The sequence below is a fragment of the Etheostoma cragini genome, chromosome 22 (assembly GCF_013103735.1).
Source record: "Etheostoma cragini isolate CJK2018 chromosome 22, CSU_Ecrag_1.0, whole genome shotgun sequence".
NCBI classification, from domain to species: domain Eukaryota; kingdom Metazoa; phylum Chordata; class Actinopteri; order Perciformes; family Percidae; genus Etheostoma; species Etheostoma cragini.
In genome coordinates this window covers 8403179-8419260 of record NC_048428.1, presented here as the reverse complement: position 1 = coordinate 8419260, position 16082 = coordinate 8403179, and the positions used below count along the sequence as shown (strand labels likewise).

Below are 16082 nucleotides of genomic sequence, written 5' to 3'. Positions count from 1 at the left end.
CTGCATGTTCAATAGTACTCACAAACACAAATATTGAAATGTAGCTTCTAATATGCTTCTAATTGTGCAACGTTTTTTTCAGTCAAACATTTGAAACACAGGCCTACATTTATATAATTAAAGTGGTTAAAAGAGTCCTACAGAAGGAATTTAACTGTGGGCCTAGATGATCTGAGCTGTTGGAATGAAGTTACATCATGGCTTTTAGGGTTTTCTGTGCTTGTCCGTCTGATCGAGGTGCGATGCAACAGGAAACCGGACGAGGTCAGTGTTGTTTCACAGAAAAAAACAACTGCAACCATTCACCAGTTCAACCTGACAGATAGATTTTAATCCAGGTGATTATAGGTCCTTACATAATCATAGTTAGGGCGTATTATATTTTATTCCACTATGATTTGCAATGCGAAGTGTATTGGCAATGACAAAAATACACATGACAACGTCATTCATTTAGATGTGCCGGCTATGCATGTGTTTAGATGTCTGTTATGAGAAAAATAAAAAAACATTTTTTTTTTAATTTGCGCGGAGGGACTTTGTTGGGTCTTCTGCTTGCATCACTATAGTTCTCTATCTCACATTCTCTAGTTCACGCTGAGAATGGCAGAGGTTCAGTATGCGCAGTCAGTCACTCAGTAAACATAATCCAGTGTCAGTGATTTGGAGAGGACCCCCCCATCCTCCCCCAGTGGATGCAGGACAGTGGTCCTGAGCTCCTGAGTCCTGCCGGCAGACACAAGTGGCCGCGATCATCGCGAGGACAATCAGAAATGATCATCTGGGATCACAATTATTTTCTTGTTGTTGTTTTTTTCTTCTTCTTCTTCTCCTTCTTCTTCTTCTTCTTCTTTTTGCTCCCCTCCCCACCTCCCTTCCGAATCCTTCGCGAATTCCCCCTGATTCATGACAGCATGACGGAGCTCGGACATGCACATTTGGCATGATTTTAACAATGGTTCGATTCAAACGTACATCTCCACGGAGCTGCACCTGAGGTTTCATTGAAAGTCCGACCTTATTCTTACAGCGTGATGGATACAAATGAGTTCGCAGTACTGAAACTTTTTGTTGTTGGGATTTTGGGTGAGTAGACTACCTTTTGATTTTTCTTTCATTTGTTTTAATGAGCGCATCGCGTAAAACCTGGATAGTGTGTCATTATTGGTAGAGCTGTCATCACACAAAAAGCCCCTGTTGTTTGAGCAATCCCCCCACACCACTTTCCCCACTGTAATGACATTTCAGACACCGCAGTAAATAATGGAAGGGTATTATATGTACTGTACATTTCTATACTTCTATATCACATTGTGCGTCTCTTAACCCAGCCTGAGTGTGTCATGTTGCAAAGTGCATATATTAGGGATTGTTAAGAAGAATGAGAAGCATCAATCACATCTCACAACACTTACAGGGAATGGGAAAATGTATAGTACTGCACCCGCCCCAGTGGATAGACCTGACCTATATTGTGGCCAATTGAAAGTTCTGAATCTGGCTCATCAGCTGGTGGTACAAAGATGAAATCATGTATGGAATTATGTTTCAAGTCTGTGAATGATCACTCCACTCGATCAAACGTAAAATGTTGTCAGGATTTAGATGTTTGTATTGGTGCTCTGGATGTGTCCTGTGTCATTCATAAACAGTAGATTCTGGACTGATGCTGGGTATTGATTGAGATGAAGCAAAGCATTGATCTGGAAAATCTGCTGTTGTTATTCTAAGCCCGGTTCTCTCTTATAAATGTGGTAGTGTAAGCAAAATAGAGGCTGTAATATGTGGTATAGCAGGATTTCAGATATTAAGCTGATTTACAGCTCAGTGATTTTCTCCTGGAGCCTGTTAACTAGACTGAGTGCTCTTAGTGAGCAGTTCTTTAGCTGATATTTGGTCTTGGTGCCACCTGGTCTCAAGCCTGTTGAAATCGCGTGCCCTCCTCCGATGTGGGTGCATTAGCCAGGTGAAATACGGTAGGTTTTCAATTTCAAGGTCTTGGGTTCAGAAAGACTTCCAGCTTTGGTGCTTATCTAGAGTAGTGTTGCTGTATACCTAGCGCCTCTGGAGTCAGAAACCTAAAAGTTGGATAAATAATGAAAGCATGGATGCAAGAAAATGTTGAAAGTCTTATTTCCATTTTAAAGAGTTATACGCACAGTCGATAGTGGGATGTAGTCCATGTCCGGGCCAATACCTTAAGCCTGGACTCCCCTGGATCTCTGCCATGCAACAGCTGTCGCCCTACAGCACTGTGCAACCTAGCAGAAAACAAGTTTAGATGGTCCTATTATGACATAAAGTACTCTGTTGGCTCAGTATGATAGTGTAAAGGAATGAAGGAGAAAAATAGATATTTGTTTGATAAAACTGACCCATCTATATTTTGAGTCAAAAATGCCAAATGTCCCTGCAGCTGCTGCTATTAAGGCAATGCAGGTTTTTATTCCCATGCTGTAAAGACATGCAGCGGTGGTTTCCTGGGATAGCTCTTGTCTAGACTGAAATAATTTCCCTTTGAGATCTCCATTGGGAAGAAAGAAGGTGAAGGCCAGATGCAGTGCATTCAAAAACATCATTCTGAATAGTTACTTTCATTCTAAGGCCAGTGTGGTGGATGCCGTAGGAACTAGAGTATGAGGTCCACATCTGCACCACAAAAAATAGCTATTTCCCACTGTCTGTGAAGCATCTGCTTACCCCAATAAACAGCTATTCATACACTCTCACAGCGAGGGAAAATGCCTTGGGGTTCTTCTGTTCCACTGCCATCTGAAAAATAACTATCTTGTGAATTCTTTTAGTAAGAGGCTATTCATAGACCTGTGGTGAGATGTCAGTGTGTTGAGCTCAGTTCAATGCACGTGGCTGATGTCCCAATATGCTGTGCTGTTTATTTCCACATGGATGTTGTCATACACCATGGTGTTTATCACCTGCACAAACCAATAATGAAATGCTTTCAAGTTTGGTACTCAAGGCAAATAATGTGTTGAACGAAAAAATGTTGGATGTTTTCAGCCAGACATAAAGGTGCCCTTTATGTCTGGCTGAAAACATCCCACATTTTTTCACAAATTATGTGAAAACATTTTTTTCACAAACTATGGTTTTGCCAAAGTGCAACTTGCATTAACAATGTGGTCAGTTGAAAAGTTTACATTTTGATTTGTTCAGCCTACAGGAAAGTCGGGTATTTTTCTTATTGTCACCAAATCCCATAACAAAAGATCTAATCCAACAATTAATTTGTGATACATGAGGGTTATTGCTTGCCAAGGTCCATTTATTTTCAGATAGCGGACACCTTGAAGGGCATAAACCTGCTTATACCATGGTCACTTGCCAAATAACATTTACTTATTTTATTTAACCATTAATTAATATTTTGATGTGTTAGACAATCAAAATCTGTAGTTTTTTTCAAACAATAACTCAGTTTTGCTGGCCACACCTGGTTTGACTAATACCTGGAACAATCATTCCTGTCCCATTAGGTCCATGCAATGCAAATGTTGTTCACTGCTCCAGTAAATAGGATGGACTTTAGATCCATATGTATGAAAATTATGAAAATATATGAAAATTGTTTTTTATTAATTGTTATTCTTTACTTTTTTTTTTCAATTTTTTCCATTGTGTACATATGCAATCCTAACTTGGTCATCCTGATTGTCCATACTGTAATTTTGCAATGTTGGTCTATTTTGTACTCACCACTCTGTTTCATGTGTGTTCTGTTTTTTCTCCTTTTACGTTTTTAAAGGGTGGGGGGGAGTTTTTCTTTATCCAAATCTAGGGTCTAAGGACAGAGGGTGTCATATGCTCTGCTGATTTTAAAGCCTCTGATACTCTTTATAATCTCAATGTATGGCTGTCCAATTAAAATCATGTATTTCCAAATTTGGAAAATTAAAAGATGTATGTGTTTGAGAAATATATATTGCAAATATACATAAACATGAAAAAAGTAAAGCCTAACAATCATTAACAAGTAATTTCTCACATGGATCTATAAGGTCCATCATATTTACAGGAGCCGTACATGCCTTTGGTGTGGGAGACCAGGATTCAATTCCCACTATGATACATCAGCCAATGTGTCCCTGAGCAAGACACTAAACCCCAAATGCTCCAGAGGCGTGCAACCTCTGACATACAGTGTGTATCAATTGTAAGTCACTTTGGATAAAAGCGCCAGCTATTTGACATGTAATGTAATGTAATTTAACAAATGGGCTTGGAGCTGGGAGCAACAAATTGCAAGACAGACTAACACATATTTTTTAATTTTTTAAACCTCACAGTTACACATGTGTTTGAAAAGCATCAAAAGTTATATGGACTTAGAGGAGGGATGTCAAGTCAGAACTTAGAAAACCTGTCATCCCACTGGGTTACAAATTTAGATTAAAAGGACCTGGTCTCTGGTGTTCATTAATACTTAAAAACACACAAAGAAACAGCTAAATATGAAAGGAATATCTACTGTCTGAACTATTCTAGTTAGTAGATTGTACATATCTGGACTCATAGCATACAAACCATTGCTTGGTGTAACAGCCTGTAGCAGATAAAATGTGATGCTGATTTACAGATTTACATTCTAATATTTGAGCTTTCATTATATAGCTAAACTTGCCGTGGAAGCATGTTAAGAGCATTATTAATCTTTCAGTTACCTGTTAAAGATTCATGCACCAGAAGGGCCTTGAACTTTGTCTCTTTGCTCATCTTCATATCAAAGTCTAATGCTGACTCCAAGAGTGTGTCCGGCTAAGCACCATATGGTCTGCACATTGCAGAGCCATTTTATACTTTATATGTGCCTATTCATTTATTTCTTATCTGTTGTGACTATTCTTATGACCCATCCTTATTTAAAAATGTCAGTGAAAAGGTACTAGAAGCTGCCATGTACTTCCATTTCTTTAGATTAGATCTCATCTGATCTTATGTGAAAGCAAACCACAAATGTTACATTACATTATTAACTATGTTTAGTGATTGTTTGTCTTTTTAAGCAGAAATGCCAAATATTAATTGTTGTCAGCTTTCTTAAACATAATCATTTATGTTTAGTTAATGTTCTATACAAATAATAAAATTATATATTTGGGGTTTGGACTGTTGGTTGGACCAAACAAATAATTCAAAATATATCAACTTAGGCTTTAATAAATTATAGTTGACATGTCTTAACTATAGACCAAACGATCAATCGATTCCTTGAGAAAATAAGTGAGATACTCCACTTAATGCACAAAAATTAAAGCTATTCAATCAATATGCAGTGTATCAAATGTACGTGAAAGCAGTTGGCTTCAATAATCACTCTTATCATTCATGCTTAAAAATGCTGCTAATAACATGTTAATTTGTATGACAGCTCTGAGGAAGAAGCAAGAGGACAAACCAAGCACTTATTATCGGATCTCATTTGCAGAAGACGACATCCACTGGTCCTTGCTTCTCAAAGGAGCAGTGAGGGGTAGAGTTGGCAGAGGATGATTAGATGTCTCTTTATATAAGAGTAGGCTGGAGGAGATCTGACAGAGAGAGGGTTTTCTGTCAAAGCATTGAATAGGTGGTAATGAGCACTGTTAAACTGAGCATTAAATTAAAGGTGATGACTGAAAGGAATGATAGATGATAGACTGAAATTAGCTAATGATGACAAGGAAAGGGCTACGCTTCCTTTATTTAAAATTTTTCTGTGAGGCCAAAAAGTCATTTTCCACTGACATGATTTAAAATGACTACAGCAGACACAATGTAGCCTAATGAATTGAAACTGTCAGACAAATTAGATGAGAAGATGACACACATCTGTCCAGGTTTACCAGCCTGTTAGGCAGTATCCACTAAACACTGTGTCAATCTATTGTTGGTTGATACTTTAAAGCATGCTGAGATTAACCTTTAATTAACACACAAGCAGTCTTTTAGATCCAGAAACAGTTCCAGACTCATGTCAAGGGGTTAAGAGTGGGTTTGGTAACTGTTGAGAGTCCTTTGTTCAATAGTCTACAATAGTAAGAAGTTGTAAGAAAACATTACAACAATTATTCATAAATTCATATGTATTTGGGTTATTGGCAGGGTTCTCAGTGCTAGTACTGTGCAGTGTGTAGTTTTGTTGGAACATGAATGACCAGTCATTTTCTAGTATTTGGCAGTAGTAGTGCTTTTCTTGGACTGTACACAAAAGTATTATTTTGGGGCTGGATACTACAAGTTTGAAAATAAAAATAAAAATCTCAGGGTGGGGAGCTAGAAAGAGTTTACCTGACTTCTGTAGCCGACTCCTGATCTCGGCTTGAGGCTAACTGCTCAAGGCTACATTAGCATAGCACTAGCATAATACACCTCTGATCAAACTGTCTGTCTTAGTGTTGCATTGTGGGTAATGTAGGTGCTAGGTTTTGACAAGGAAGAATAATTTGTGGAATAAAAAAGATGAGACTGGTCTGGCACATGCTTGTGTGGCGAGTGGGACTTTTGTGGGGCGCCTTTTTGGCCCGCTCAACGACCGGACCCAAGGAAGACACCGGTCACTCCTCCCGGGGAATTTCCCCACGAGAATAAGATTTGATTAGCTCCATAGTTAAACCACCAAAATACAGAAAGCACACAGGTTCGACTTATGCAGAAAGGCAGAGACATAATTTTGTTAAAGACAATGATTTTATTGTTACAATTATAAAAACCTAAAGTATAAAATACCAGTAAAATACCAAAATAGGGGAGATGAGTGCTTAGTGGAGGGACCGGGTCAAGGGGTGTGGGAGCTCAGGGAAGGATCAGTCTAATCACCCGTGAAAACACTCAAACACACACGGTGGTATATCCCAAAATAAACCAAAACAGGGAAAACACAGCACACAGGAGGGAGACACCACCACCGGGGACACCGACACTACCGTCAGCACTCAGCGTCTGTGGGAAACAGAGCACTTAATTACTTGGGGGAAATAAATCAATAAACCAAAATTAAATGAAAAACAACTTCGATCTAAGCCAAATTTAGGCAACCATAGGTGGCTGATAGCTGCCTAGAGCCAAACAAAAAGAAACTAAATACAAGAAATAAACCATAAACGGAAAACAATGTCGTTTTCAAAACTTCAAAAGAAATAGGAATTAACCCCCAAAATCAGTTAATCCTAATTAAACCAAAGAAACCCATAAACAGAGACACCCATCTCCACACATATTAATAAACACGGGCAGGCCAAAGAAAGGCCAAAGGGCACCCGGGTGAGCAATAGATCCTGGCACTGCAAGGTGCGTGGAGGGAAGGGAGGGGCTAGTGTAGATACCAGCGCCGGCAAAGCAGTTTACATCCCATCAGGACGCTTTGCACCAACACCGATAGTGCCGATAGTACAACTACAAGGGACCAGCAGCAAAGCTCAACCCTCTTCCATTGCAGGATTAATCCGTTTTGTGACAGGGAGACACTGTCGTATTTACGTGACCGCGAGAGGACCCAAGGCGGAAATGTGGTTTCGGCAAAAAAAAGTAGAGCGGGTCAAGAAGGCAAACCCCTGCCAAATAGCATGCTGTTACTTCCGGAGAGTGTGATTGAGAACATAGCGACCAATCAACCTACAACCATTTGCTTGGGGTTTGTGAGTTCTTGCTAATGTTATCTACTATGTGGAAATTCCACCGGATGTCCCTCTTTCAGCCAGATGTCCATTACCTTCCTCTTCCTCTGTGTTGGAATTTTAAACTCCGGTGGATACACAAGGACTATGGTTAACAGCTCCTCAGATCTCTGCAGGGTAAATCCAGATAGCTAGCTAGACCATCTACCAAAACAAGATCCTTCCAGAGGCCATTTTGCAGCGGCACTGTGGCTCTGTCTGCTGCTAAGCCCCGCCCAAGAAGATTGTGATTGGTTTTAAGAAATGCAGTTAAACCAGAACACATGCTATGTGGACTAGCCAGAACCTCCAACGCAGTACTGAAGAGGAAGGTCTGGCAATGTGAGACTATCCACTCACTGATAACCTTACATTCAGGAATGAGCTGCTTCAGTTCAGATCTGTGGGGTTTGTGCCACCTGAAGCTTCAACGTGATGATTGAATTGATCTAGAGAGCTAAATCACCGCGGCTGACCTTTAACTAGCTGTTGATAGTCAGTAAATACCTCGAAACTTTAGGCTGGCTGCTTGGTAAACCATGAAGCCACGTTTTCCGTTTCTACTGTGGAATAGAGAAGATGGGATGGGTGGGTGTGGAGGCTTTAGAGTTGTTTAAAGACACCTTTGACGAAGTTGTGCTGATTAATGAAGTAACAATAAATGTAACTAAAAACTTTAGCTGTTGAATCAGTTGTAAATTATACTGTAATTGCAATGAGTAATTGATTGCATTTTTCAGTCAGTTTTATAGTTTCTTGTGTTTTGCTCCTAAAGGTACATCCAGTGTAGTTATTCATGTATAGACCAGGTGAGCGACCAGCCAAGTTAGCATGATTGAGATTTTGATTTTGTTAGATTTTAATCAGTAGAGAGCGAAGAGAGCAAAGACACTTCCACAAAGGGCTCCTCCAGTGATGTTGCAGTTCTCCCTGGTATTGGACCCTAACAAAGATGTCAAGGAAGGTCTTAGATTCATTAATGCCCTTTAAACACCCCAGTCTGTCCTCACAGTCTCTGACCCAGTGTTGCAATTTAAATTTATTACTCTGGTACAGAGTCTTTGTCTCTACAAAGCAAACAGCCTCCCTCTCGGTCTGTCTGCCTCCCTCTTTGTCTCTTCTGCTGTCTTTTCTCTCCCTCGCAGACGGCAGATTAACAGCTTGTTGGCGTTGTCCTGACAGACAGCTTTTCAAGCACAGCTCTTCGGTACTGTTGGCCAAACAACTGACATTAACAAATCCTTTTTTTGCTTAATTAGTAGTTCTGCAATATACCGTATTTTTTTTTTAGGGAAAATAGTTTATGAGTAATCCGATGTGAAAGGGTTTGATAATCCCTGCATGTGTTCCATCAGAACACTCGGTAGTCTCAACCTGCATGTGTCTATATGTCCATCGGTATATCCGTTACATCCCTGATGAGTTTTTTTACTCAGTGTTGCAGTGATAATGCATTCCTCTGCTGTACTCTGGCTTTCATCACAATGAGTGTGCCAAGGATAATTAATGGGCAGAAAAAGTTGACATATTTACAACTGATTGGCTGTGTGGGGGCTGCATCACTCACAGGGGTAGAATATTTACAGCTGCTGTGTTTCTACACTGGACATTTAAGGAAGAGTGCATCTATTCTATGTTTCATTTTTGGCCAAAGGAGGTAAAAAAAATAATCAGGTGTCTTGCATTTGTCATCAAGCCCAGTTCAAGTTTAAACAGCTTTATATATATATATATATATATATATATATATATATATATATATATATATATATATATATATATATATATATATATATATATATATATATATATATATATATATATATATATATATAGATATATTCACTTGAACCTCTACATTTACAGCATTTTCTTTGTGTAGCTATGCAACTGTGACTGCTGTCAGAAGCATGTGGTGTGTTTCTCTAAGCCTATAAAGTGGATAATTAATGCCTGCCGTAATGTTATCAAAAAGGAAAAAATGTTTGCTTTTGGTTGGAGCAAGCGTTCCAGCGGAGCTAATTTTTATATTGGTAAAACAGAGAGGCTTTTGGCCATTTTTGGCTTTTATGCTTCTGAATTATACACTTGTCTGAAATTGAAGAGAAGTGTATGGGGAATACTGATGAAAGCCTGAATCCCATGCTGTTTCGACAATACACAGTGTTATAATCACATCAGCGCTGTCACCGACAGCCTGCTCTGCTCATTTATGCTTATTTGAAAACATTTTTTGCCCATAAACACATGGTTAAAATATTTGTAATGACATTATTTCGTTTAGATGCTCCACCAAAGACAACATTTTCATGAGCCTTTCTGTGCAGCAGCTCCAGCGTTTTCCACAAACAAGCCATGACAGCTTAAAGACAGATGAATTCTCTCTACAGGGGCCTATTCCGCTGAAGATTGGTTGTATTTTTCTCTCCACATGGTAAATGAACTGCATTTATATAGAGCCATTATACCAAAAAAAGTACTGGCATGCTGTACACGGCATGCTGTCAAACCCCACAATCACAAGCTGACCTGCTCCACCACCTGCCCTACTTTAGGCCTGGAACAATTTCAACTTTTACTGTACAATTAATTGTCTCAGAAATAATTGTGATTGACAATATAATTGTCTCTTTCAGTCAAAATTAAAAAAAGTAAACGTTACAAAATAAAATGTTGAATAAATTTCAGGATACGTCTTCAGGTTATATCACTGTTATGTGACACAGATCATGTAATAACACAGGTGCACAGCCTATGAAGTAAACCACGCCTCGTTACATTTTTTTTCTTAAATGAACATAATATTGACAATAGTACAGTATAAAATAGTTTTCTGGATCTTAGCTAATATTCACAATTAATTGTGGTCAAACAAAGAAACCGCAATTATGGAAAACAATTGTGATTATACACAATTCTAAAACATTTTTACAGGCCTACCCTACACACAGTGGGATAGGTTACAAAATTGCATTTCTCCCCAAAAAGTCTCCAATCATGGATTCAATCTTCTCCACCAGGTCACCCAGCATTCCCCCTCTTCTCCTCCCCCTCTTCCTGCTTTTGTTTGCCAAGTACCCAGAGTTCCCCACTGTCTTGCACATCTGTGTCATTCTCCAGTCTCCCCTTCCTCTCCCTCTTCCTTGACCCCTAGAGCCCCCCCCCCATGGACGACTCCACTCTGACAGAAACAGCCTGGATGCTTCTACTCAGGCCGTAGAGAAAGGAAACTCCTCCTGGCTTTCTCTTGTACTCCAAGTAAAGAAGGGATATTCTTCTTAATTTGATCCTTGAGAAGCAAATTTTGGATTGAAAGGGATCCATGGGCAACATGCACTGAACCATAAGCATGAAATATTGTGCCTTAAGTGCAATATTCACCCTCCAGATTTTTTTATGTAACTTTTTCTCCCTTGAGCAATCTCCTTCAAAGTTTCTGAATTCATTTTGGTTTGTCTCACCTGGCACATCAGCTGCTCGCTGAATAATAATCACCCATCTGTCAATCACTGTGGCCTTTGCTCACTGTAAATCCCGCACGCTTGTTTTTATAAACACAGTTTGAGAATAGAAACGGATCACATAGTTTACATTCTTATTCTTCTCATAAATGGGATGGGATTTCTTTTGTCTATGAGAACAAATAAGTTTAAATTAAGACGAAGAGGTGTCTCTCCTGTGGCTGTGGGATTTTTTTTTTTATCAAGGCGGCTTCAGAGGAGCAGCAGACAGCTGGTAGCCACGGCTGAGTGAGGGGAGATGATTTATGTGCTTGTTTAAGCAGCAGTCTTCTCGGTCATTGACAGCTGACAGATCCATCTTTAAAATGTTGTTCCTAATCTGTTCCTATTTGCAAAGCAGATCCAATCAGACTTGGCTTGCTCTGTAGTGCTATTAAAAGACATTATTTCTCTGTTTCATACCACCCACTGGAAATGTTAATTAGAAGATGGAGATTTAAATCGTGACTGCTACAAAGTTGACTCAGAATTTGCAAGAGTAGTCAGAGGGATAAAGACAGACCAAGACATACAGAACAGAATATAGAAGAAACAGTGATTGTGTCATCTACCGTTTTTTCTGACCTCATCCAAGAGTTTGCACCAGTAACCTTTCTGTCACCTGTTTGCTTACAACACAACACAGCTTATTGGGCTTCACGCCAAGATAGGAGAATATACAGTAGAGACAATCCAGAAAACACAAAACCATAGTATAGATGTTTTTGTAAATACTGTATACTATATATACAATCTGCATGGAGTGCTGCTCGGGCTTGTAGTACATCCCTCTGCTCTTCAGTTTGGGAAAACTGAGGCACTCAAGAGCGTTTAAAAGATCATTTAAAGCCTTTCCACCACTTGACTTTAAGTCATAAAAACATAAAAACATGCCAATATGCATTTCAGCCATTAAGGCCTTCATCAGGTCAAGTAGAAGTGCATGTCATGTATAATATTACAAGGGATCATACTATAAGATGATAATTTAAGAGAATAACTTAAAAGGTGCAGTAATCAATGTTTATATAACCAAATCAAATTACTCAAATTACTATACTTATTGCAACATGGGTGCTCATAATGACTAACCCTTAAAAAATGATTACCCGACTTTGCTGTTACCATCAGCTCTAAGGAGCTTTTGGCGTCTTTTGGCTAATGTTTTGGTTTTAGGGCCCGCAACTTATGGGTTTGGTTTGCTGTCACTGCTCTCATCAACATTATTTCCAGAATGCAGCACCCTTTGCACCCCTAGTTCCCACGGCAATGTTTCCAGCAGCTGCTGGCAACTGTTTTCAGCCAAAAAAAGCTCAAATAAACCCACTGTATAATACCTGCCCATCACTTAACAGCAGACAGACAAAGTTAGCGACTAGCATTTAGCAGCTAACAGCCAGGGATTTTCTTCAGGAGTTTGTAGAGACCTTTAACCAAAAAGAAAAGCAAACTTTGGACTTAAAGCTTATTACACTGCCCACAAGTAGCCCAAACAATGCAGCTTAAAGTCTTTGTAAGATAATTCTTGTTGCTGATACTTATATTTTTCTAAAAACAACGTCTTAGTTAGTCAGGAAAATCCACAGTCCACACGGTCGACTGTTCCATTTGGAATTATTTTCTACTGCATAACAATGGTGAAAACTGTCCCTTTAATATCTAGTACCAGACTCTCTGTATGAAGGAGGGTCTTTCAGGAGCACTGCTACAGAAAAAAGAATTCCAGTCTCATGCCTTTTATTTGTCTGTGCCACTGATGAATTTTGTTACCTGCAATAACCTAAAAGCTGCCCCAAATGTTGAACTTAGAGTTAGGCCATTGGTTGAGGCACTGATCAATTTCTCAGACTGAGCAAAACTTCACTACTGTACTCAAGTCAATACAGGATTTAGTTTGATTTGCTGTTGTACAGGGAACTACAGTTTATAACTCAGCAGTTTGTTTTCTCCTCTCTTTTCTGACCTTGCACCAGCAGAGATCCGCTCCCATAAACAACAATTTGTAGGGATGCTCTGTGACCTTACATGACCCGGCCAGGTCTGTGTTTCTATCACAACAACATCCTCTCCTTGCTGTCCTGTCAGATGGGACGACTGACAGTCTATCACTGTCTCTCTGTCAAAAAAGTTATTAATGCTAGAGGTTCAATCCATTAGAAGCTGTGAAATCAAAGCTGTAGCTTCTGCCTACAGCTTGTTTTATCCCTTTCCAATTTTCTTTTTGAAGCTGCTACGTGTCCTATTCCAACATGAATTACATATTTACACACTGATTTTGATACATTAGCATTGGTATCATAAATTAAGAACATAGGAGCAGAGGAGGCCAGGTCATATTGCTTTACAGCACAAAACTGATGGAAAGTACATGCCTACAGTACATGTTGGCATCCTCTTCAGCCAAAGAGAAAATAAACTATACCTCTAGAAGGAGGAGGGAAGATAAGAAGTCACATCCTCTCTAAAGAATGTGGGAAACACATGTGTGCGAGGCTATAATAATTATTTGATTTTGTTTGTTCATCATGGTCAATTCTCACAATTAGTTTAACACTGGTAATGGTCAGAAAAGTGTAACTTGAAGTTGATTTTTCAGAAGTAAAATTTTGGTCAATAGGCTTGCTCCCTATGTGCACATCATAGAATTCAACACCTGATATTCACTGGCAGTCAGAGGCTTTCTATTCATCTACAGGGGAGTGAAGATATTCTGTATCTTAAAAGCAAGCTATCTGTCAGTGACCTCAGTTGTATAGCCTCAGTCATTGTTTGAGGAGCTATAAATTCCCCTGGATGGAGAGAAGAAAAAATATGTATATATATCAGACCAACTGACAGAACTGCTTAAACATAGGGAAGAACAACTCAAAAAGATAAACACAAAGTTCAGTGACGTGAAAAGAACGAATACATTTTAACGAAAAGAAGTGCAAAGGCTTGCCCCGACTGAAGCAGAACTAAAAAAAACAAGTACAATTTAATGAACAAGCAAAAGAAGCTTAAAAAACTCAAAAACTAAACAGCCTTTACAAAGAACAACATTTTCACAACAAGATTAAGATCAAGACTTTGCAAAGTGAATGCGACTATTTCACAAAGTTGTCTAAGGAACAGGAAAACCAGATTTATAAAAATGGAGCAAATTATCACAGCGCTAATAACGGAAACAGAAAACCACACAAAGGAGGAAAATAAGCAGTTTAAAATCAGAGAACAACTGGAAGACCAACTGAGATGCTAACGCTGAGCGGAATAATTAACTGATAGAAAAGCAGAATGAGATCACGAAACACATTGAGACCAGAGACCCGGAAATATTACAACTCAGAAAAGACATTTGTGATTTAGAGTCAAGGCTGAAATTGGATTCAATCCGAACTAGTAATGTCAAGGCTAAAAGAGACCTTAAGCATAAACAGTACCTTCAGTTTCTGGAAATTTTACCCCAGAAGAATGACGAAATTAAAGAAAAGGAGAATATAATCACAGACAAGACTGTGGAGATAAATGCAAGGAACAAAGAGCTGAACAGGGTGGAAAATAAATGTGCTTTAATGAAGAAGGAGCTGAACAGAGTGAAGAGCCAGCTGGATGAAATGAAGTCGACGCTGGACACCAGTATGAAATCTGCTAAAGAGGAGCAGGAGCGGGTGCAGAAGATATTGGCCAAGATCATGGCTGAAAACGTGCGCTAGTTTAGTTGTATTTCTGTATTGGCGGCGGAGAAAGATGCGAGCGAAGTCATTGGGTCCTTTGCGGCAACGCTGCCTAATATCCAGAAGCTTGTCAATGGAGAGCAGCTTTACTCTCTGTAAAAATGTAACGTACAAGAATCTGGTAAGACCAGGCTAGTGGCAACAGCCTCATGCTGAGAATCAAAAGAAACACACCTTCAACGTTCTGTGTGTGTGTTGCGTTAGTTCAGGGCAGTTTCCTGCTCTTTGCTATGACAACCAGTCACGCTTGTCTCCCTCATGAGGCAGTACTTACTAATCTGCAATGGAAAAAGGAGGACAGGGCACCGAGTCAAGCCGAGTCGAGCAGGTACCATGTGATGGAAAAACGCCATTAGATAACAGGGCAGCTCCTATCCACATATCATTGTCCTTAGGCAGGACGCTGAAACACCTAGAAATCTACTGCACTAAGGATAACTGAAGACATGCTCTGAAATGCCAATGGAAAAGTGTATTCCATACTATTACTCAAATTAGGTAATGAGATCTTGCATGCTCTCGTCGTATTTGTGTGGGTTTCCACCATGTGCTCAGGTCTCCTCCCACCACTAACAATACGTATGTAAGGCTAGCTCCTGTCAGGGCCCCCGACCAAGGCCCTGGCATCAACACCTGGAATTTATAAAACACAAAGACACAGAACTGCATTACGACCGGTTGTAGAATACTTGTAGTGCATTACAATTTTTATTTTTATTATAAGAACGGGATAGGTTTATGAAGGTGCCCTGATCAGTGCAGTGTACCTTCCAGACATCGTTATGAAGGATCTACTTTTTCTGGGCTTTGGAAAGGTTTTGAGAAAGATTAAAAACTGGCTTAAAAATATACTATGTAAAGAGTTAAAATCACCCTTGTTTGCAGTTTGAAGTGTGTTTTACAATGATGAGTGGCCACTGGACAAAATCAGCGGAAAAGCTGAGTGCCGTTTGTGGGTGCATGAATATTTCACGCTCCGTCGCTACTCGTCATCTTTCGTCAATTCAACATGCTTCGCGGTATTAGAGCACATTAAATACAGACAGGGGACAACAGATGCCTACTGCAAATACAAATTCCAGTAGCAACTGCGATCTTTAGGTACACTTCTTTTTATCAGAGCTTTAAGGTCTCCCAGGGAAACCAATCAATATGCTGTAGTGTGTTCTGAAGAATATTCCATGACCAATGTGCAAACTAACGTTGCTATTAAG

General features: G+C 39.5%; 1 protein-coding gene across 1 annotated transcript in view; it reads left to right on the top strand.

Moving 5' to 3' along the window:
* The first annotated feature begins 666 nt into the window (after nt 1-666).
* LOC117938006 (receptor activity-modifying protein 3-like) overlaps nt 667-16082 on the top strand; it is a 36262-nt gene continuing 20846 nt past the window's right edge. Inside the window, exon 1 of the mRNA XM_034862316.1 lies at nt 667-1086. Coding sequence (XP_034718207.1) covers nt 1035-1086 — 52 coding nt within the window. The 5' untranslated portion in view covers nt 667-1034. The remainder of the gene's footprint in view (nt 1087-16082) is intronic.